At 41.4% G+C, this 25042-nt stretch overlaps 1 protein-coding gene across 1 annotated transcript in view; it reads left to right on the top strand.

Moving 5' to 3' along the window:
- Positions 1 to 1302: 1302 nt before the first annotated feature.
- Positions 1303 to 25042, top strand: part of LOC126419646 (uncharacterized) — a 179593-nt gene continuing 155853 nt past the window's right edge. Inside the window, exons 1-2 of the mRNA XM_050086835.1 lie at positions 1303 to 1335; positions 1525 to 1680. Of these exons, the coding sequence (XP_049942792.1) occupies positions 1303 to 1335; positions 1525 to 1680 (189 nt within the window). The remainder of the gene's footprint in view (positions 1336 to 1524; positions 1681 to 25042) is intronic.

A 25042-nucleotide genomic window follows, 5' to 3' on the forward strand; every position in this document is an offset into this window, starting at 1 on the left:
ATCCATGGACCTCCAGCTCCTGAAACTAACCATTTAATACGCTTTTTTAGTCATTATTCTCGGCATTTGGTCTGGGCGGACGTCACACGACCCCCCTTTAAGTTCATCCTTGAATAATTCACTCTGTTTTTTTAATTTTTTTATTACAGAAGGCAGCCAGATCTTTGAACGAATTTGCCTAGCCACCGTGCGTGCAGTCGGCTGCGGACTTCTTGAGTATTAGCGACCTTACAAAATATATAAAAACGCGTAAAATTTTCAAACTCGATTTAAAACGGTTGATAGTTGCGTCTTCCTTTTTACACATGTTGAAATCTTAGTCGTGCCCTAACATTCTGTCAGTATGAAGAAGTCGGTGAGAGGAAGTTAATACAGTTCCCTTGTAAGCCACAGAGCTCAGGATAAATTAAATTCTATAGCATGCAGCAGATAGGTATCTTTCAATCCTTCAGTTATAGTTCTTCATAGGAAACGTCGACTGTTCTTCATCAGTAGTTATAAAACTAAAACACCACGAAAGAATCGTCCGCTCTTCTGTTGAGGTCTGGACAGGGGATTATTGGACTTTTCCTCAACCTTTTCCAGCCACAAATTTCACTGCACACAGTTCAGAGCACCAATGTGAACTGCTTGCACTGTTATTAACTCTCCTGAAAATTTTTTTGTGTTCTCCCATAATCTAATCTCTCTTTCTAAGCATTAATCCCGACTTGTGGGGTCTGCTGATTAATCAGATGTGGCAAGTTAATTTTAAGGGGTGGCCAGGTGCCCCTCCTGTCGCCACCCCGTACCCTCCAGGAAGGAATTAGTGAACCCCTAACTGTCTGCAACTAGTGTAATCCATGGAGTAATGCGAATGTATGCAGATGTCTGCGAGCCATGTAACTAAGGCGGAACATGGGGGCCAGCTCGGCATTCACCTAGTAGGATGTGGAAAACCGCCTAAAAACCACATCCAGGCTGGCTGGCACACCGGCCCTCATCGTTAATCCGCTGGGCTGATTTGACCCGGAGCTGGCACGCCTACCCGAGTCCAGGAAGCAGCACGTTAGCGCTCTCGGCTACCCTGGCGGGTTTCTCCCATAATCTAATATTGTGTTAAATTTTGTTTTGTCCTGCAGCATGTTTTCCAGTGAATGGGACTGGCTGTTATCCGACCAAAGTGTTAAGCCGCCCATGCAAAGGCCGAAGAGTCTTGGCTGACCCTGCCCCTCATCGCTGAGCAGGCCACTGATTCGTCTGATTGTGTGTGGGAACAGTGTGACTGCATGGCAGACCCCACCCAATTTTCACCATACCAAAATGGAAGAGAAGAGGTGGAGTGTGCAGTGGCAGGTAGAGGTCGTGGTTTGCAGGTAGTGATGTGGCTGTGGAGCCGATGTACCCAGGCCTTGGGACCCGACACGTACAAAATCGTACAATATAAGCGAACGTGTCCGGGCAGACCGGCTTGCCAGGAAGGTTGGTCCACTGGTCGGCCTGTGGGTGGCCGGCTTTAGCCTGAGTGGCCGTCTGGTGTTGCAGAGCGAGCGCCTGCCGCGGTCCGCCTTCAGCTGCGGATGGCCGGAAGCCGACACCCACTGTTGGCGGCTGCTGGTCGCCCTCTGCCGGCGATCCTCGCGCGCACTCAGCCTCAAGGTGTGCGGCCTCTACACGCTGTCCAGGGAGACTCTGCTGCAGGTAGGGACCGTCTAGCGGCCATCTAGCTTTTCTAAGCTCACCGGACTAAATACACACATCAACAAAACTTTTGCATCACTGCAATATGTCATGAGAGTATGTTGCTATTGTGACTGTTCCCGTATCAATAAGAAGGCTAACCCTGAAAAGAACGTCGCGCTCCCTCCAGGAATTCCTGTTCCTGAAGAACTCTGTAATACCTGCATGTTGCTCGAAGCTACCAGTAACCTTTGGATTCATTCAATGTCTTCCTTTGATCCGGTCTGGTTCTCATCCCAAACACTCGAGCAGTACTCAATAACAGGTCGCACTAGCAGTATATGCAGTCTCCTTTTCAGGTGAACCACACATTCCCACAGCTCTACCAATAAAGTGAACTCGACCATTCCCCTTCGCTGTTACAATCCTCACATTTTCGTTCCATTTCGTATCGGTCTGCAACGTTGCACCCAGGTATTTCAATGACATGACTGTGTGAAGCAGGGCATTACTAATGCTGCATCCGAACATTATGGATTTGTTTTTCCTACCAATTATTGGACTGCATAACCATGTTACGTGAAGGAGACTCTTCAACCAGGGAAGTTGCTCGACGTGTGAACTGGAGTCTCGGGCAGACATTGAATCGGTTCGGAGAGATAGATAGTGTTGAGGACTTACACATCCGACCGGTGCACACGATGATCGATACCTGCAACTTTTGAGTCAGAGAAACAGTGAGGTGAGTGCTCCAGAACTGAATTACGCTTTCAAAGTGGCTAGAGGACATTATGTATGGCATGTTAAGAGACAAATATCTCCATTCCTGAGAAGCAAGGTGAGAACCATGTTGTGAACAACTACGCCATGGACTCACAATGCAAATGGGCAATAAATCACGCATGGTGGTCACATCAGGATTGGTGTTGGGTTCTGTTCGAGAACGAAAATCGGATGTGTTTGTACCCTCACAGTCACATATCATGTGTTTGGAGACAAGCTGGTAATACTGAACGCCTCGAACACTGTGTCCCGCAAGTAGATCAGGCGGAGTGGTGATCTGGGGTGGCATTACGCGGTAAACCTATCTTGGCTGCTCAGAGCAGTCTCCACGGAACAGGGAGGAGATTCTGCAGCAAATATTGGAACCGTATCGCCAATATTTTGGTGTCAATTTCATCTTGATGGATGATAACTCGTGTGTTCATTGAGCTGTTCTCATGAACACGTTCCTTCATCGTGCTAGGATCACCATCACCAGAACGGAGCGAACTGCCTGTTCCCCAGGCTTCAACCCAACCGAGCACGTGTGGGATCAGTTGCAGCGAGTTTGTTTTGGATACCAGTAACGACAGTGTACTTGCGCGGAACTGCTTTTGAAGAGCGGGACAATTTGGACCAATTGATGATGTCATCAAGGGTATACCACAATGGATTCAAGCCTGCAACAGAGCAAGACGACGTTCCGTCACATATTCACTTGGCTCGGGAGAACTGCAAAGAACCTCCCATGGGAACAGATGACTTTGTCGTTACACAACAACAATTATTATTATTCCAGAATAACATTTTCGTTCTGCAGCGGAGTGTGCACTGATATGAAACTTCCTGGCAGATTAAAACTGTGTGCCGGACCGAGACTCGAACTCGGGACCTTGCCTTTCGCGGGCAAGTGCTCGACGATCTGAGCTAACCAGACACGACTCATGTTCCGTCCTCACAGTTTCAATTCTGCCAGTACCTTGTCTCCTACCTTCCAAACTTTACAGAAGCTGTTCTGCGAACCTTGCAGAATTAGCTTTCATGGAAGAAATAATATTGCGGAGATTATTATTATTATTCTTTCTTTTCTCAGACGTTATGTCTGCTCAGAAATGGAAAGTGACGTGGATCTTGATCAAGCGTGACTTCCTTTTAACTGTACGGTATATCTTACATTGCATTTAGGAACTTTCGGGTAATTGAACATGTATCAATAATTTCTGTAGTTGTATATATAAGTTTGGATGTAGCTGTATTGCGTTGATATACTGGTGGATATTGTGTGGTATGACCCCTGTAGTTGATAGTATAATTGGTATAATGTCAACTTTATCCTGATGCCACATGTCCTTGATTTCCTCAGCCAGTTGGATGTATTTTTCAATTTTTTCTCCTGTTTTCTTCTGTGTATTTGTTGTATTGGGTATGGATATTTCGATTAGTTGTGTTAATTTCTTCTTTTTATTGGTGCATATGATGTCAGGTTTGTTATGTGGTGTTGTTTTATCTGTTATAATGGTTCTGTTCCAGTATAATTTGTATTCATCATTCTCCAGTACATTTTGTGGTGCGTACTTGTATGTGGGAACGTGTTCTTTTATTAGTTTGCGTTGTATGGCAAGTTGTTGATGTACTATTTTTGCTACATTGTCATGTCTTCTGGGGTATTCTGTATTTGCTAGTATTGTACATCCGCTTGTAATATGATCTACTGTTTCTATTTGTTGTTTACAAAGTCTGCATTTATCTGTTGTAGTATTGGGATTTTTAATAATATGCTTGCTGTAACATCTGGTGTTTATTGTTTGATCCTGTATTGCAATCATGAATCCTTCAGTCCCACTGTATGTATGTATGTATTATTATTATTACTATTACTATTATTATTATTCTTATAACACACTTTAAGCCGTCCGTGGTGGCCGAGCGGTTCTAGGCGCTTCAGTCCGGAACCGCGAGACTGCTACGGTCGCAGGTTCGAATCCTGTCTCAGGCATGGATGTGTGTGATGTCCTTTGGTGAGTTAGGTTTAAGTGGTTCTAAGTTCTATGGTACTGATGAGCTCAGATGTTAAGTTCCATAGTGCTCGGAGCCATTTGAACCATAACACACGTTAAAGGCCTTTTACCAGACAGCGCGAAACATTCATGACTACTTGTTCTTCCTGTTCTTCGAGTACTCCTTCATTCGTTGACTAAAGGCACTCTTCCTTTCTTCTGTCTACTTTGGCCTTTGGCCTTTAGGTGCTGTTTTCTCTGACATCACTTCCCGCTTTTACACCTTTTGTCTATAGACTCCTTTGTCCATGACGTCCGCTGAATCTATGTGAGCTCTTTCCAGATCAATTTTGACTTGTGTTATCCAGGGTATAGTGATCTTGAGTCTCTGGATGTACCTGAGGATGCTTTTGTTGAGTCTGGTCTGTGTGAGTCTGCTTATGTGTCCATAAAATTTTTGTCGCCTCTTTCTAATGTCCGCTGCGATGTTGGAGAACTTCTCTGTGGTGTCTCTGGAGTGAAGCCTATATCCATCGTCGGTGAGTATTGACCCGATAATTTTCCGAATGATTTTTCTTTCCTGTGTGAGAATGTTCTCAAGGTCGGCCTTTGTGTGTATCATCAGTGTCTCACGGGCTTATAGCACCTCAGGCTTGATTACAGTGTTGTAGCGACGAATTTTGGAGCAGGCGGACTCTTATTGTAAATAGCCTGTGTTTTGTATAAGGCTCTCTTCATTTTCAATAACCTAGCGTTCTGGGCAATTTTCTCCTTTCCTGTCGGTTCGAGCACTTCACCTAGGTACTTAAATTGTGTGACCCTCTTGATCTTGCCATACTTTGTGCTCAGATTTGGAATGTTTAATTTCGTGCAGAAGAACTCGGTTTTCTGAAAGGAAATCTGTAGCCCTACATTTTCTGCGCATTCTTTGAGTATTTCTATCCGTCTGATTGCTGTAGTTTCGTTATCTGTGATTAGTGCCAGATTGTCTGCGAAGGCTAGACATCCCGCCTCCAGCTTGGCTCGTCCAAGTCGCACTGGCTTCCAGTGGCCTTGTATTTGCAGCTCTTCCTCCCATTCCTTGATGACCTTATCCAACGCTAAGTTGAAGGGGAGCGGTGAGAGTCCGTCACCTTAACGAACGTCTGTCTTGGTCTCGAAGAGTTCGGAGATTTCCCCCTTGAACTTCACCTTAGATGTCGTGTCTGTCAGTGTCTGTTTGATCAGTCACAGTGTCTTGCTGTCCAAACCTTGTTCATGTAGAATGTTGAACAATGGCTGGCGGTCGATGGAGTCATATACCTTCTTGAATTAAACGAAGGTGCATATGACTGGACTGTTTCTGAGGGCTCCGATTTTCAGGGTAGTCTTCAGATTGAAGATTTGTTCTGCACAGGAGCGACCAGTGCGAAGTCCTCCTGGTACTCGCCGATCTTATGTACCACTTGCATCCGTGTTCTTTGGAGTAGGCACGCTGAGAGTATCTTGTATGTGACTTGTATCAGTGAGATGCCCCTGTAATCGTTCACATCTGTGGGTCACCCTTTTGTGCGCATTTCTGGCAACTTTTCTGACGTCCATATGTCTGTGATGATCTGTGTGAGTACTCTGAGTTTGGCCTGAGGTTTCTCAGTAGTTCGGCCACTATTCCGTCTTCACCAACTGTCGAAAATGCTGGAACCTGCTTACGGCTGTCTCTAGAGCGAGTTCCTTCATGTGACCGTACAGTCGGTCACTAGACTGGTACAGCAATCAAGCAATATCATTTGTACTTCAGTACATTACCCTCCAATACAGCACTCTCACCTACTAAGCGTTTTAAGAGTCTAACGGAAAACAACATGAAATGGAAACGGTAATTACATACAGTAAGCACACTGCACTTATTGCTTCAGACTAAGAGAAAACTCAAAATAGCACAAGACATTGACTATATGTTGTTAATTTGGAGTCACACCAAAGGACGGAGCAAAAGCTGATACAGTAAATTTCTTCTACTTCTTTCTTAAGCTGCTAGACATTTGTCTGTTCCGACCTCTTGTTCAGCGCCTGTGTTGTCCGTGGTTTGTTTCTATTTGATCTTCCCACGCCTTTCTTGATCTACCAATCGATATTTTCCCTGTTTGTCGATAAGTCATTACCATTACAGGAAATCTATTTTCATTCGAGTAAAAATCTCTTCATTTATTTCGGTACTCCTTTTAAATCCTTGTTCTTGCCTCATTGTTGTATTGCTTATAATATCAGACAGACGAAATCCTTAGGAACCCTGTAAGTAGTTACTAACATGTGAGTGAAGAAATTCAAAGGCAAGTGATAGAAAAAGCAATGAAAGCGATTAATTCTTGTGGTGTTTACTGTGTTGAATTGTAATATGATAACAAAAAATCCATATAACGCAACACTTTGTACAATACACGCTAAATATTTAAAAACCATACATTCGTTATGTACATACAGTCCCTCCTAAGAGTCGTCAGGCCCATTTTCTCTGGTGTTTCAGCAGAAATTTGAAACTTCGTTTTTACAATGGGTAGATATAGTCGGCGACTGCTAGTGTCAAAGGAAAGCGTCGGTTTGTTTCCAGTTACAAACAAAACACTTTTAAACAGGAATTTTTCGAGCCCACTCGATTGTGCGTTTCCCAATTAGTCCAGTACGCTATTCGGTTTAGCGATGCATATGAGCAGAGATAGCAATAAACGAAGAGTAACAAGTACTCCAGCAGCGACTGAATAGCACTGCAACATGGCGGTAGAGGACAGTTCGGGCCAGGGCGGCACGCGAGGCGGTGACTTCCGGCTGCCGAGACATGGCGAACAAACGTTTTACTGTGTTGTACTATCGTTGTTAATACGTATTTCTCAACAAAGTACCGTACTAGACTAATCTGACACCGCTCTATCAAAGGCGCTCGTAAAATTGCGCTTTTGTTTGTAACCGGAAACAAATGATCGATTTCCGTTGACACTAGACGTTGCATGAAAGACATGATGAGTAGTATTTATTTGGACTGACACCACCTACACATTCAAAGAACGAAACTGCATATATCTGCCAAAACACTGGAGAAATTCCACCTGGCAGTGTTTAGGAGAAACAGACGATATATTTCAATAGTTTTTCAATTAACAACATGGGACGGTAGGATAAGGGATGAATATTGAAGTAATTCGATAAAGCCTTGTGCGTAGGTGGAGGACGTTTGCAAGATGTCGGTAAAAAGTTTCTTCTCCAACCAGAAGTGAGACAGAAAGAAGACGCTTGGGCATCAATCAAAGAGGTTGCTGTTAATTTCTTAGGTAACAAAACAGATCCTCATTGTATTTATGTTACAGTCAACATCCTGGAAAAGATAAAGGAGTTGAAATGTTTTCCAAGCCTCAGGATTCATGTCTTGATTATTTACCTTGATTTTGTTTTCATGAAGATTAGACTGATGTCTGGAAGGAACAAAGCGACCGTTTCATCAACACATTCAGGTCATGGAAAGACTGTATCAGCAGTGATTGGGTGCGAATATCGCGGAAGACTATTGTTGGTCAATTAACCAAAACGTGCAACAGGCAAGTTCATCGTAGAAAATTTATATTAGAATTTTTTCAAATGCGAAAAGGAACTTAAACCAATGGGCACATGATTTCTTCGTTATGGAGAGATGTTCTCATGCTTTGATTCAGTAACAGAACTCAATGATCTTGGGATTGAAAAATTAAATTACTTTTTATTTTGAGTTACATTTGCTTTGCTAATTTTAATAAGGCAGCATGTGAAAAAACCGCACATAATAGACTAAAAACGAAGACAGACGTAGACTCAGTGCCCAAAAATATCTTTATATTAAATTATGTTGCCTGAAAGAAAACGTTTAAGCGCCAATACAGAGAGGAGCAATCGCAAGAGTATGTGATGATATTTTAGTGATTATCGAGTCAAATTTACAAAGCACTTGGCAGTATAAATCCACTTATCATCATCACATTGTACCCCTTCTGACCTGGATGCGTGCACCGATTCTGCTGGAAAGGGTGTAGTGAAGCCGTTTGCATTGTCTCCTGAGGCAAGCTAGCACACATCTGTTGTAACTGGTCTTTGATTACTCTGAATACTGCCACTAGGACGGAGTTGGCGTCAGAGATGGTACACACATGTTCTGTTCGAACAGATCTTAAGGATTTTGCCGGCAAGGAGAGAGTACCTCAGCATCATGCAGACATTTCACGCAGTAACGTGTCGTGTGCAGACGAGCATTGTGCGTTTGAAAACTGGCACCACGATACTATCACAAGAGAGGTGACATATGAGGACAAATACCTGATGTATCGTTGTGCCTTCAGAGTTCCCTCAGCCACTACTAGCTGAGGTCTGAAGTCATACCTGATGGCTTCCCTCACTACGACGCCAGGAGGAAAACCGCTGTGCGTCTCCAAAACGCTGGGACAGTGGGATCTCTCCCATACTCGCCGACATTGGACATCTGGAGCAGTGCAGAACCACTATTTACTCCCTGACACTATGCGTCGCCATTCATCAGTAGTCCATGGTTCCCAGCCACACCATCAGGCCCATTACTTGCACTCGGATGGTAGGCGCAGATGTAAAGGCATTCGATTTGCTTGGTGCACAGTACGGTGATCCTCCGTTGTGGCCGACCGAAACCTTGACGATGAGTACGCTTGCCCTGACGTTCCGGAGTAGTCCAGCATAGCACCACTGCACACCAAATCTGATTACCGCGTGAAATGACCTGTCGTCCAAATGGAGACACACAATGAGGCCTCTTTCAAACTCTTTTCAGTTGATACAATTGATAACGCTGTCTCACATGAGTACGTGGCATCTACAAGCCCTTCACAGCGATCACTCAAGATCTAACGCTGTTCATGGACCTTAAAGGCCCTACCAAGCCTGTTAACGAAACTAAACACGGACAACACTAATATACTTTGTAGTCACTCATCCGGTCGCAGAGAATTGCAAGTCTAGTCATTTATATACCCGGCAATGTTGTGTACATTTTCGAAGTTACATTGACACCTGGCCATATCTTCTGGCCGTTTCATTTTTTTGTCAAACAGTGTATTACGTAGCAAAAAATAATAAAGGTATTTTTTTTCGACGACTTGAAATACAGGGTGATTCAAAAAGAATACCACAACTTTAAAAATGTGTATTTAATGAAAGAAACATAATATAACCTTCTGTTATACATCACTACAAAGAGTATTTAAAAAGGTTTTTTTCACTCAAAAACAAGTTCAGAGATGTTCAATATGGCCCCCTCCAGACACACGAGCAATATCAACCCGATACTCCAACTCGTTCCACACTCTCTGTAGCATATCAGGCGTAACGGTTTGGATAGCTGCTGTTATTTCTCGTTTCAAATCATCAATGGTGGCTGGGAGAGGTGGCTGAAACACCATATCCTTAACATACCCCCACAAGAAAAAATCGCAGGGGGTAAGATCAGGGCTTCTTGGAGGCCAGTGATGAAGTGCTCTGTCACGGGCTGCCTGGCGGCTGATCCATCGCCTCGGGTAGTTGACGTTCAGGTAGTTACGGACAGATAAGTGCCAATGTGGTGGCGCTCCATCCTGCTGAAATATGAATTGTTGTGCTTCTTGTTCGAGCTGAGGGAACAGCCAATTCTCTAACATCTCCAGATACTGTAGTCCAGTTACAGTAGCACCTTCAAAGAAAAAGGGACCGAAAACTTTATTGGCTGAAATGGCACAGAAAACGTTCACCTTAGGCGAGTCACGTTCATACTGAGTTGTTTCTCGCGGATTCTCAGTGCCCCATATACAGACATTGTGACGGTTGACTTTCCCGTTAGTGTGGAAAGTTGCTTCATCACTAAACACAATCTTTGAAACAAAAGATTCATCTGTTTCCATTTGAGCAAGGATAAAATCACAGAAATCGATTCTTTTAATCTTATCAGCTGCAGACAGTGCTTGTACCAATTTCAGACGATAAGGTTTCATAACTAACCTTTTTCGTAGGACTCTCCATACAGTTGATTGTGGAATTTGCAGCTCTCTGCTAGCTCTGCGAGTCGATTTTCCTGGGCTGCGAACAAATGCTTGCTGGATGCGTGTTACATTTTCATCACTCGTTCTCGGCCGTCCAGAACTTTTCCCTTTGCACAAACACCCATTCTCTGTAAACTGTTTATACCAACGTTTAATACACCACCTATCAGGAGGTTTAACACCATACTTCGTTCGAAATGCACGCTGAACAACTGTCGTCGATTCACTTCTGCCGTACTCAATAACACAAAAAGCTTTCTGTTGAGCGGTCGCCATCTTAGCATCTACTGACGCTGACGTCTAGTCAACAGCGCCTCAAGCGAACAAATGTACAACTAAATGAAACTTTATAGCTCCCTTAATTCGCCGACAGATACTGCTTAGCTCTGCCTTTTGTCGTTGCAGAGTTTTAACTTCCTAAAGTTGTGGCATTCTTTTTGAATCACCCTGTATTAGCTACAAAAATAGGACCAACATTCTCTATAGGCGCTAAAATGTAAATGAAGGGCTATAAATTTTGTTACTTTTCCTAGGAATAAAGACATAATCAAATACATTTGAAAGGTAAAGAAAACACGTAAACTACATCATTGTCAATAAAAGGCACAATAATATCATTATGGGTGATTCAGCTGCCCCTACTGGTGCGTTTTATGCAACTCTTAACGCGTTGACAATCCACACGAAAGATTTTCATGTCATCTCGCTCGCTATGTGTAAACTATTAGTCCTACAGAAAAGACGAACAGAACCTTTTGGTAGGAAATTTATTGTAGTTAAATTTTGCTCCAGGATGTTTTCGTGGTAGACCACGGTTTGCGTGTAACCCAACAAAGACTCGTTTGAAGGTCACATTTGGACACTTTTCTTGAATAATTCTAAGACTATGGGTCATAGCAAAATTGTTTCGCATTAAAAACTTTAACTGCAATAAATTTCCTCCAAAAGGACTCTGTTCATTTCTCCTGTATGACTAATAGTTTGTACATAGCGAGCCAAAGAATATAAAAATCTTACACGTAGTATTTGAAAGCATTACATGCTGCATAAAACCCATCGGTAGGAGCAGCTCAGTCACTCTCTATATTTAGTGTCAAATTATTCTCTGGTTAAAGCAAAGGTGGCAGTGCCGTCTCGTCCTGCAAAACATTGTAAAAACCTAAAGCGTAAGCAAGTAAAAATTTCAAAATACGAGAAATTTCCAGACATCTGTATCAGATGGGACTTACGAGGTATAATAAAACGTCAAGCGAGTAATAGAACAAATTATGAGATATGCTGCGAAAGACAGCATGTGTGTTTCTTGCCAAAGGAAAAAAGGAAAGGAAAGTCTAAAGAGCAGATCTTTAGTCGATTCTATAAATATCAGAAATGATAGGAAGCCTGCGGAAGTCCATTTGTGCAATCAGCAGATCTCACTCAGGAACTCAACAACAATCGACGACTCACCAGGAGAGTCATGATGGTACTCGTGAAATGCTGTTATCTTATGATGTCGGTTGAACAATGTCATGATGTAGCGTGTCTTGTTCCACCGTGAGGTCTACCGGTAATCTTCGACCATTCGGAACAACCATTGTCGTACTGGACGAGACTTTCCATGGTTTTATAAAAGTTATAGGCACAGCGCAATTTCCATTTCATTTGTATAGATGATTTGAAAATATTACCTTGTTAATGTCTTGCCATAATTTTACTCTTAGCCACACTAGTAATATGATTTTCTTGCAGATACTGAACGTTTCGTACAGCCTGTTCAACTTCATGTACCAGACGGATAAAAGTGCGGCATCACGTCACTGAAATGTTTAGTGTCAGCAAAGGAGAGACATAATGAATGGTATGTCATTATTTATGTTTCACTGTCTGCATAACCTCGTCACAAATAAAAACAAGCCTTAATCATTATCCGCTGGAAACAATAGTATTGGTAAAATATACATGAATTGTACCTTTTGCCTGTATGTATATCTATTCTTCCAGTGCTTAGGTGTTAATTTAATGACATCGTCATAATCTTCCTCTAAAGCCTTGCCATTGCAACCCATCCTTATTATCGCAACCAGTTGCCTTCGTTTTTTTTTTGTTATTTATTTCGTGCAGTGAATTCGTTATTTCGCGGAATGCTTGAATTCCCGCCTCGCTCAGGGGTCGGGCACCCCACTCGCGCCAGAGGGCGCGGCGATCGTCGATTTGGCAGAGGCAGCTACTCGCTGAGGTTGGCGTTAGCGGCGCGATAAGGCGGATGGCAGCCAGTGGTGCAACAAGGAATCACAACAGCTTCTAGCCAGCTCTAGCCTCATTGGCTGCAATGGCAGACAGTCTTTAAGTGGGGGGCCACGACATTCGTGTCGTTCCACCTGGGCTTGACCACCCACCAGAGTTCCATGCTCTGGGAGTTGACCACCGAGCAGTGGTGCCTGGAACGCTGCTGGCAGTTGTCTCCCGTTGGTGTATGGAGTACAGGACAGCTATGGTCATCGTGGAGCGGCTTGCTTGGAACCACAGTGGAGTTGGCCTGTATGCGGCGGACAGACAGTAGTCGTAGTACACAACTAGTGTGGCAGCTTTCGAAGTGGGAGCTAGCGCCTGGCCATGGGCTATGGCTCACATGGCTTCAGTCCAGGTTTATGCTTGACGAGCTCGCCAGACTTGTATAGCATTAGTATGACTGCCCTATGGGATGCCGCAATGAATGCAGTTAAATGTAAACAGAGATGCCCGACGGAGTTAGAACGCACCATCTCCTGGTCTCCTACTATGAAGAACTGGTCATCAGCGGATAGTAGTGTGTACAAAATTTTGTCCCCCACCGCGACTCCCATGCCCTTACATTTGTTCCTCCAGTGTTTCCCCCACATAAATTTTTAAAATAGTATCGATGTTGTAGTACAGACTTGGGGTAGACGTTTGGTAACAGGAAACTCTAGTGACACTGAATTTACTATTTTGACAGTATTCACACAATCCATATACACTCATGCTCATAAATTAAGGATAATGCTGATACATGGTGAAACAACGCTCTCGTGGGCAGTTTGCGAGTTTAAATCGCCTCAGGGCATGACCATGTGGTGCATTTGGCCTGCGATCGTCGTAGGGTGGCGCTGGCAGCAGTCCATATATGCAGAGGTGTGTTGGTGCATGTCAGAGTACGGTGCAGCGAGTAAGTGTGCAGGCATTTCAGACGTGCTAATGATGACTGTGTGTTTAAAATGGTCAAAGAACACATATTGATTACGTTATGAGGGGTAGAATACTAGGGTGACTGGAGGCTGGTCAAACACAGCAAGTCGTCGCACAGGCCCTCTTCGTGCCATAAAGTGTGATCTCAGGATTATGGCAACGATTCCAGCAGACAGGAAACGTGTCCAGGTGCTACAATACGGGACGTCCACAGTGTACAACACCAAAATAAGACCGATATCTCACCATCAGTGCCCGCAGACGGCCACGGAGTTCTGCAGGTAGCCTTGTTCGGGACCTTACCGCAGCCACTGGAACAGTTGTCTCCAGATACACAGTCTACAGACGACTGAACAGACATGGTTTATTCGCCCGGTGACCTGAAAGGTGCATTCCACTGACCCCTGGGTACAGGAGAGCCCGTAAAGCCTGGTGTCAAGAACACAGTACATGATCATGGGAACAGTGGTCCGAGGTTATGTTCACGACGGACGAGTCCAAGCATAGTCTGAACAGTGATTCTCGCAGGGTTTTCATCTGGCGTGAACCAGGAACCGGATACTAACTCCTTAATTTCCTTCAAAGGGACCAGTATGGAGGTCGTGGTTTGATGGTGTGGGGTGGAATTACGATTGGTGCAAGTACACCCCTGCATGTCTTTGGCAGACGAACTGTAAGAAGTCAGGTGTATCCGGACGTCATTTTGCACCAGTATGTCCGCCTTTTCAGGTGTGCAATCGTTCCCGCCTTCCTCCTGAAGGATGATAACGTACGGCCCCACCGAACTGCCATCGTGGAGAAGAATCTAGAAACAGAACATATCAGGCGAATGGAGTGGCGTGCCTGTTCTCCAGACTTAAACCCAATCGAGCACGTCTGGGATGCTCTCGGTCGACGATCGCTGCACGTCTTCAAACCCCTACGGCACTTCAGGAGCTCCGACAGGCACTGGTGCAAGAATGGGAGGCCATGTCCCAGCAGCTGCTCGACCACCTTTTCCAGAGTATGACAACCCGTTTTTCGGCCTTTGTACATGTGGATGGTGATCATATCTCATATTCATGTCGGGGTACATGCGCAGGAAATAGTGACGTTTTGTAGGAAATGTGTTTTGGGACGGTTTTCTCAACTTATCACCAATAGCGTGGACTTAAAGATTTGTGTCGTGTGTGTTCCCTATGTGCCTATGCTATTAGCGCCAGTTTTGTGTAGTGCCACGTTGTGTGGCACCTCATTCTGCAATCATCCTTAATTTATGAGCATGAGTGTCGAATTATTTAACTGGTTTGATGTAATTAGTCAACGCTAACCTACTCTTCCTACTAGTCCACAAACTATTTTCTCATGCAGTATCTGCAAATCCAATGGTTGTCTATCCCTCTGGAAATTCTCTTGTGTACTAGATACATAATGTGAAGATTCCGTCAATACATAAGCACCCTGGTCTAAAAACAATCTGTACTTCAGATATTATAGGCTCCATCTCGATTCTTTCTTTTAAGATCCTCTCATGTAATTGCGCTAGTAACGACCCCAGTAATTACACAGTCGTGCCTATTTCCATTCTTATAGACTGAAGTACTAACACACTTTTTGCATTTCCTGAGCGTTGGGTTCCCTTTCTAACATATATTATACATCTGGGCCACTACCACCATTGGAGCGGCTTATATTGACTATATGTTTATATCAGCCAGACCCAGTTGTTTCCCATTTTTTGTGTGTTAGACAAGTTAACAAATTCCTTGCAAGGTTATCTATCATGTACATGAAGGTTCATCCTCTTCCATCGAATTTAACATTTCTTGTATAAAATTCTCTCTCTCCTCCATGTGTATAGTTTGGTAACAGTTTATCCACTCCTCCATACTTTTTCCTTCAGCACAGTAACACTAAAATTGGGGAAATAGCTACAACACAAGCATTTCACAGTATTTGGCCTCGTCACCCGAATACACAGTAAGCACAAAATGAAAAATAGCTTTCAATTACAACTCACTTAATACCAACAATGAAATCAGAATGTACTCCTCAGACGTTATTATTGGGCATTTATATGTTTACAATAAAACCAAATATATCTACTAGCCATTCCCTCCAGCACCTGCTTATTCTGCTGCCAACCGACTAGAATATTATCTAGGCAAAATCAGCAATTACAGTTTTCTGTACAAATATACAGGGTGTTTCCATAAGAGAGCGCAAAAATGTAACAGGATATAGAACACTGAACCAGTTGAGGTGGGGAACCTGTGGTCACAGAAGCCAGCTTAAGGAGATTTGGAAGTACTTGTCTACTGCTTTGTCTAGCATCACTGTTCTCCAGCTAATTTACAACCAACATGCATACAAGTTTACGCATACTTCGTTATATATTTACATGTACATTCTTATTTCCTGCTAGAAAACGAGGACGAGCCTGATTACTAGAAATTCATGATGCAGGTTTCGTTTACTTGTCGATAAGATGGCTATGTTGTATCATATTTACATTATCCCATGACAGAACGTACTATAAACCAATATCAGGCCCATTCATTACTCAGTGTATATGTTTTAAGTATTTATTTAGTTCGTTAATCTGGGTGCTAGATTGCCCAGTGCAGACAGAAAATACGCTAGGTTTTTTTTTCCCTAGAACAGGGATGGTAGAAATTTGATACGGAATTATGGGTCTCAGACAGTGAAACAACATCAACAAGTACACGTCTGAAACATTTTAAACAACTTGTAATACTAAAAGAAGGTGGCATTCTTAAATTTCCCACTCTAGCTGTTATAACTTTATTAGTTCCAAGTGATTTTGGGATGCTGTACAAAAGAGTGTATTAGCCATATATTCTCCCCCCTCCCTCCAAAAATAAAAATGTAATGATGTGAGCATAAAACTATGATAAATATGGTTAGCTGCAATGTAAAATCATGCCATGTGTATTGAAACGACAGCATATTTAAATTTGTGTTTTCTGTTAGCGGTGGTTCACGAATATTGTGTTGTTCGTTTGACAGTTTGTCAACTTGACATTTACAAGGGTATTACACTCATCGAAGAGTAAAGCCAAGCATGGAATAAGAGGAACATTTATTTGAGAAGAATTGAAAACTTAGTAAGAAATTAAATAGAATGGCAAATAAAACCAAATTTAAAATACATTACGAGATTAGGTTAAATTTTAATTTTCATGTTATTGTGTAGATGATTTTCAACTAGTCATTAGCAGAATGTTACTGCAGTTATTGAGAAATTTTTTGTTCTGTAGAAATGTTTGGTCATTAAGAAGTTTATTTGGTTGGCATTGTGAATAACTTATTCTAAAATATTCGTTTGCATCCCTTTTCTTAGCACTATGCAAAATCTCTAGCTTTTCATTGATGTTTTTGGACATGTGTTTGTTACTTAGGAGATTTAGTGCAATAGCACTTGTATTGTTGTCATTAGATCTTTGTGCTCTTCGAAACATATTCAAAAGATTCTACCTATTTGACTGATGTGTAATTTGTCACAATTGTTACATCCAATTTTGTATATTCTTGGCTTATTATTTTGTTTATGGTGTGCCTTATAATACTGATAATATTTTTAATGAACATCAATGTTCTGAGTATCCACAGATTCCAGAGTAGGTCAAAGGTAGAGTTTGGGAGAGGATACACAGGTGCTGTCTGGAATAGTGTCTGGGGGTTAATCCACCCAAGCTACATAAGGGCGCTGTTTGGAAGTGGATGAAACTGTGCTACATACAGGTCAGTATTTGGCAGTGGATCCACCTATGTTACACCCAGAAAAGTGTCAGGAGGTGGATCCACTAGCGTTCGTCCTGAGCATTGTTCAGAAGTGGATCCACCACACTGCATCTGGGATAATGTCCGGAGATGATCCACCAGCATCACATCTATGGTGGTATTCAGAGGTGAATCTACCAGTGTTAGGTCTGGAATGGGGTCTGGAGAGCCAATCCCCCCTTTCCCACAATAAACCAACAACACACATTTAATAGTGCTACTGCGCCAGGTCTTTAGAACTGGGTTGCATCTACAAATAACTGTAGAAGCTTTGACTGGAAGTACCATCATGATCATGTGAAGGGAAGTGTTGTCATCTTGGGTCTTTAGACAATATAAGAAGCTTTGAAAACAAGTCTCTCTAACACAATAGATGTCTGGAAAGCTGGGGGGTACACTTTTGAAAGTATATCTCTAGTGAGTCAAATGTTATGCCTCGAGGTGTTTTCTTGTACGCAATGGAAATACATTTGCTTCATCACTTGAATCAGCATTTTTGTGCATTTCAGTGCATGATGTGAGAGTTGGGTTAGCTCATCCTAAATATAGAGCATATGAGGTGAGGCTCACTTCAATCGACAGTGGGTCATTAGCTAGTAGGCAACATCCTGAGAAACTAAGTTAAGCTGGATTCTTTCATATTGGTAACTGAGATTAAACCATGTTCTTCCAATTTTGTGGGAGGTTGAAGGGTTAGGAAGAAACAAATAATCCATGGGTTGAAGATACTCTGATTCTTCAAAAAATTTTTGTGATTCTTGAAGAGCATAAATATTTTTTAGGTAATATCTGCCACAATGAAGATGGAATAATTACTGCAGAGGCTGCAGCAAATATTACACTCCCATCAAATCTTCTGAAATCTAACAGAGTTATTACCCTGAAGGTGGTATCAATATAGCACACGACCATGAAAGCTTTTAATAATTCTCACCTGTGTACAATTTGTTTCCAGGAAGAAATCAGAGTGTTTGTGTTAAATGTGTGTATTGCCTTTCTTCTTCTGCTGTGTGCTGCAAACCTAATCAGCCAGAGTAATAGCGTTTTTGACTAAACGACAGTTTTGTAAGAAATATAATTGCCTTGTTATATACCTTTATGTACTGTTAGTATACAGTGTCCAAAATAAAGCACTTTCATCAAAATACACTGCTTTTTTTGCCTGTTTCAACCAGACTTAGATCAACTCTTCATATGATATCTATGATTACACCATGATCTTAATATATCCTTCGAAACAAAATGACCATTATAGACACATGATTTTAGTGTCAAGACATGGAACTGTCACACAATACCACAGTTTTTCAATGTGGACAGTCCCTTGTATGGGTAAAAACATCATTTTATTCCCCACGTATTGCTGTTGTTAAATCATTAGGGCCACCACTACGCAGTTACATATCATCTGTTACTAAATGCCTTCCCCACCACACTGGTGTGGGCTATCATGAATGGTAGATAGCAACTGTGGTAGGAAAGAACTTTGGGTCTATAAGCCGACTAGTTCACTTAGTCATCAAAGCAATGTTGGTATTCAAAGCACGAGGTGGTAATTTACACAGAAAGTGTATTGCACTGTAGGAAGCTTCAGTTCACTCAAACACAATGGAGACACTTGGGTGACAGACTACTGTCCATCGAGAGCCAATTAACCATCAAGTACAACCCAAAACAAATCAGTGTCAATTTTTTTCCAGCAACAGCAATGTCAACACCAGCAAAGGCAGCAGCAGTAGCTGTCTTAGTGCCTTGATAGTAACCAGGTTTGGCAGCACAGCACTTAAACTATTGGATCAGGAGTTGACACATACTGTCTTGTTAGCAAAACAAAGTGATACCAACATCTGTAATTTACACGATGCATTGTGTTTTTCTTGTGTCTGAATAGATCAAGCAAGTGAAAATGTGAAAATTGTATTCAGTAACATTGTGAGAAGTATAATGCAACTTTGCCAGTGTGTAGCTCCCTGATGGACACAGCATAGCCGCAGACAAGCATCGTAACATGCATGCCGCATTTAGCATAAATAAAAAACCATTATTTGACAGATGTTGTCATATGGCATACGGTTTTGATGTAAGAGGAAGAAATATGAGCATGTTTAAATGCCTGTAACTGTGAAAAAATGTAACAAACTGTTATTGTTTTAGAAGTTACAGTACCATCCATGTTACTATATTTTCCCTTAGAGTACATGTATCCAGCTCATACTTTTTATAGATAGATACAGTTGCTGGACTTAACACCACTTCCACACAATCAGAACTGGAAAAATTTTATAGGTTCTGTTTGTCTGTCAGCAGTTTCAGTTACTTCCTTGTAAACTACGTGGAAATCTATGTTACACATCTGATCCCATTGTTCTGTTGCAGTACTGACTGTTCCTCACTTGCAAATTACATTTCAAAATCATGAGGATGGAAGTTCTAGATATATGCGTTAGAAGCCAGTAGTTTTAATGGAATATTTGCTAAAAACAGAAGGCAGTACCTCACAGCTATATTATACTAAAAAATGGGACAGTCATACATAAAGAACTTGTAGGACACTCTACTAAAAATGGGAGCTGACAGAGGTAGTGTAGACAATCTTTGTTACCACAAATTCCCACACAGACAACGTAAGTATTACACATAAGTTCTATATTAAAGCTAGGGAAATATATTTTTCTGAACCCAGGACATTTTTAAAGTAATATACCAAGCAATTATATTCTGCTTCGAGATGGATAATATCTTAAAGAACCAACATACTGAGCATACTTGCATATATCTAATACTGATGATGTTCCTGTCATACAGGTTGTCTGCAAGGGTAATAAGTACGTATGTAAGATTTCTGGTGTAGAAGTACACCTTCCTGACCAGCAAGACCAAGATGAGGTTATAAAATATTCTCTTTCTGTCTATAGTCTTAATTTTACACATACATACATATATCAAAAAATACAAGTATTATGCAAAATCCTTGCTGTATTTGTTTAATAATACCTATCAGTATTTATAGTAAAGCCTCTGTTATGTGCTATTGTTGTGGTGTAAACAGGTAAGTATCCATTCATTTGCTGAAGTGCTATTCATAAAAATATAAGTTGAAGAGTTGCTGACATGCATCCAAGAAGATATTTGTTCTGTCTGCCTAAAGTTTTAATTATTTAACGTAGAAATCGATAGCACAAACTTATAGAGTTGCTGTACTCTTATAAATTAATGCAGTATGAAATATTTCCTACAGAGGATACGTAAGTGTGGCTTACATAAGAATGCAGGGTGTAGATCGGTTGTGTCATTCTCTAAGAAACCTGACTGGTAAAGTTCTCATACTGCAGGGTAACACCCTAGATGAGGATAGACGATATTAATAGGTTGACAGATCTAAGTATTTCACAGTCTTACCCATTGTTGTACAGGAAGCAGTAGCACTCTTACACCATATGGTCGATCTTACATACATACACAAACCTGAGATCAATCAGATTCCTTCATATGTATTGTATGTAACTTGACACATGAAAAACTCACAAAGGACAGTACATCAGGCTGACGGCTTGTTAGTAACAACAATTAAGACATCAGCTACAAATTAAAATGTAAGGTTGGTGGCATGTACTTATGAACACATTGTGAGTGTTGGGTATTGCCTCCTGACTGTCAAAAGGAGCGTCAAGGCAGGCATTTGTTATCAGCACCAGGGTGGCAGACTTTATTGTTTGTGCATGTATGGTTCACTTCCCACACCCCTCTGTAGCTACTGGTCATGCCTAGAGTTTTTGGTGAGCTGTGCAGAAGGCATTCCTCAGTTAGCCATTGGAATCAGTAACAAGCTTATAATACCTAAGGAATGCACTGTGCTAATTGTTAAACTTAAAATTATTGGGCTATTAATGTATTTGTTTAAATAACGGAATGTGGTGCTAACTGCTAAACATTTAACGTCTTAGATTTATGTGAGTCCCAAAGACACACAAAAAGTGGGTAATTCGTATAATAGTTGAAAATCGGCAAAACTCTAACAAGCAGACCCAAAACGGTAAGTAGCAATGCTAGCTGATCATATGTTAGAATGCTTGCATGAAATTCCTTTGGCCAAAATACTCTGCTGAACACTGCAAAAATGAAATTGCAAATATCACATCAACTGCAGTTTTAGTGTCTTACATCATCTTTGCCTTATAAATCGAATTAAAAACGATAATTCAGAGTTACTTGTCATAGAACTACGCCCCACCAACCTGCCTTGTTTCTCACACCATTTTAAACCATACAACTGGCTTACAGATATTAGAGAAGATGAATGTGACTGCCCTCATCCCAAACTAATAGAACAATACCACATCAAACTGCTTTATTTTTCCTGTCATGTTTTGCGTGATTCAGATGACCTCTGAACGTGTTCGCAGGAGATCTGGCAACAATGCGAACTGCACTGATATACCCAGCCATAGGAAGCCAGTTTTTGTTTAATTTCCCACTATTATTTTCAATCTCTCACAATTATTTTCAATTTTCTACTGTTTTTTTGGATTTCAAGTCAATTTTAAGCCACACAGTCGGCCTTGAAGCGTAACCAGGCTCGCTTCATGATGGGGAGATGTGCCAATTTGGGTCAACCTTGATTTTCTCTCCACTGTTTGGTCATAAAATTGCCGTAGAGGCGCGGGTGGATATGTGTCATGATTGATGACCTTGATATATGCCAGTGTCTGGTGACCTTGATTTTCTCCCCTTTTTCTCATATTGTTGACCTAAAGCTATTAGGGAGCTGGAGTGGAGGAGGAGGGATTAGGAGGGTGAGGGGAGAGAAAGGGGGTTTATCTCGACACCTGTCAGGAAATGTGATAGCTATTACTTTCAAAGTAAAATGTTAAAAAACCCATAAATCTGTGCACTCCTCCTCTCTTTGATCCACTATTCGTGAAACATGATTTGAAGATGGTGACAGAGCAGTGGCTCAGATATGCTGGTCCCGTCAGCTATTGTGCGAGTTAACAGATAGTTCCACAGTGGCGTAAGGTAGTTGAAAAAACAGGGACTAGATAGAAAAATAACATTTTGTCTCTCAAGAACGTGTCAACACACAATAAAAGTATCAAAAGTATGGAAAATAAACCGTATGTTTAAAAGCCGTTGTGCACCTCTCTTAGAGTCACACTCATGGTACAGATCTGAATTCCAGGAACTCGCCGTACCGTCAATCGATCTTCTGGCACAAAACGAACCACGAATTTTTTCATTTATAACACGTCGTTGGAAAAAAGGCTATCATCAAGATGCAGATTGATACATCACATAACAAATGTTCATTACATGCCGAAAAGACACCCAACAGTCAATGTCGACAGCTACATGAACACTACTGATCCCAAAACCTATGTAATTCAAGAATAATAGCGTAAAGTTATGCCTTGAAGAGGAAAAGGGAAATACGTATGTTCTTTTTAGCAAACTACTTGATGACCACCAACAATTCTAGGAGAATGTAATACGTTGGAACACTTTTGAGGCGTCTGCCTCCAGCCAGCTTTGAAATTGAAGTTTAATATTTTTCTTGCTCCAGTTTAAATAATAGCGTTCACTTTTAATGGCCTGCAGTATTTTCCTGAAATTACAAAAATGATTCCAGAAAAGCATGGTTTTTTCCAAATATCAAAAACTTTTCCAAAGCAAAACAAGGAACAAACATCCAATTACAGTTTAAAAGTGTTCAAGTCACGAAAATCTTACCAGTATTGCAGCCACTGGTCTGTCTTTACAGTATTAGTTTATCACAACCCAATAATCAGCAAGTGAAATCAAAATAAATAGAAGTATTATCAAAAAATCAATTTCATTTCTATGCATTCTGAAATAGAAACTATTGAAAAATAATACAATTTTTCTACTCAAGACAGATAAAGTTGATAAGACAATAAAGAAACAGTTCATTTGCAAATACCACATGTTCCATGGAATAGAATCTTCTGCTGTTTCATGACAGTAGATGGTGCCCTACTGATGAAGCATGGCTTAACTGTCCACACATTAGATAAAGAGTTTTAAATACATATAAAATTACACTCTATAAATGAATAATTAACAATGTCTTCTAAATAGCTTTACTGTATTATGCAACACTTACATGAGTAGAATTATAAAAACTTAAAGATGATTCTCAAAACACAATCTCATGTGTTACAACAAAACACAGCAGAAAATGCCAGACACTGTTTATGGCTTTCTGTAGTGAGCATACCTGCATGTGATCCGGAAATCAGTCACTAGACTGAAACACAAACCACAACACATCAAGTGTTCCCAGGTACATTACCCTCCAGGCACAACACTCTTCCCTACTAAACAGATGTAGATAGATACTACGGTACCAATATGACAATGCATTCCAAGTTAATTGCTCTCGGATTGTAAGTCTACCTGAAAGCGACATCCTGGAACCAAACAACATCTCAGTAGAATGTGGCTACTTGCTTTCTCCACCTGAAAACGTCGTGGCACTTCTATGAGAAGCTGGACAAAAGAGGTCCTGCAAATCACTTGCGTGCGGTGCCAAAGACATCAGTACCACTAATGTTAACAGTGACTGTCTCAAATCGAAGAAGCCAGTATCAAAGCTCAGTAAACGATTTTATGTTTAAGGTATTCCTAGAGGCAACATCGGAAAGAGGAACGGATCAAAGGTATCGACTGATATAAACAGGTTGTTGCCTGTTTACACATGGGATTTGATTCACAGAGACTTATTTTTACTCTGTGGATGAACAGTGTGGCGTAAATGTATATCTCACTATACAGGAAAAAATTATGTGGCGGTAATAAATTTAAAATATTGTCCTTTCCTTCAGTCTTAATATATGACTGCGATGAATAAGTAGCTGGGTGAAGGCAGGTAACAGTAAAAGAAAAAGGGCATTCTTTTTATTCCATTCAAATGGACGAATTTAGTCGTGTTCTCGATGAGGACATAGAGCACAGGTTCGGATGGAACATGGATAGGCAAGGATATAGGCAACTTTCTTTCAAAGGATCCTAATTCCATTTTCACTCATTATGGATGACTGGATAGCGCTTCTCATACTGTTGCTGTCGAATGCAACTTCACTGCCTTAACCAATATATTACATGGCTTCTTTGTGCTTCTTTTGCGGGTCTCCTTCCTCACTTTTCACACTCAATGGAAAACTTTCACCAGTATTAGCACTTGCTTCAAAGTAAAATCTCAAGAAACTTTTTTTCATATTGATGGCATACAGGTGCAGAGAGGACCTGGTAAGGTTCACGAAGGTATGAGCATGTGAAGGAGTTTTTTTTTCCAATGAAAGGGTTGGTTGAAAATTATTCATCTCAGTATATTGAGTGAGCGGGATGCATATGAATTCGTCCAGGTTGATTTTTGAGGCCACTAGCCAGTCGTCACAATTATAAGAAGAAGTTAACCTCGACGCCGAAACAAAGTCGAAAAGTTAACTTTTCATAACTGGGATTCACAGTCATGCGTGACATTTCTTGTTTACGCCAGTGACTGTTAAACCTTTTATTTCCACTAATACAATTTCAGGCTTAGGTCATTATCAAGTGCAGGTGTTTTGGCTTTAAGCCATGTCTACTTTATACAAGGTG

The sequence above is a fragment of the Schistocerca serialis genome, chromosome 9, assembly GCF_023864345.2.
Source record: "Schistocerca serialis cubense isolate TAMUIC-IGC-003099 chromosome 9, iqSchSeri2.2, whole genome shotgun sequence".
NCBI classification, from domain to species: Eukaryota; Metazoa; Arthropoda; class Insecta; order Orthoptera; family Acrididae; genus Schistocerca; species Schistocerca serialis.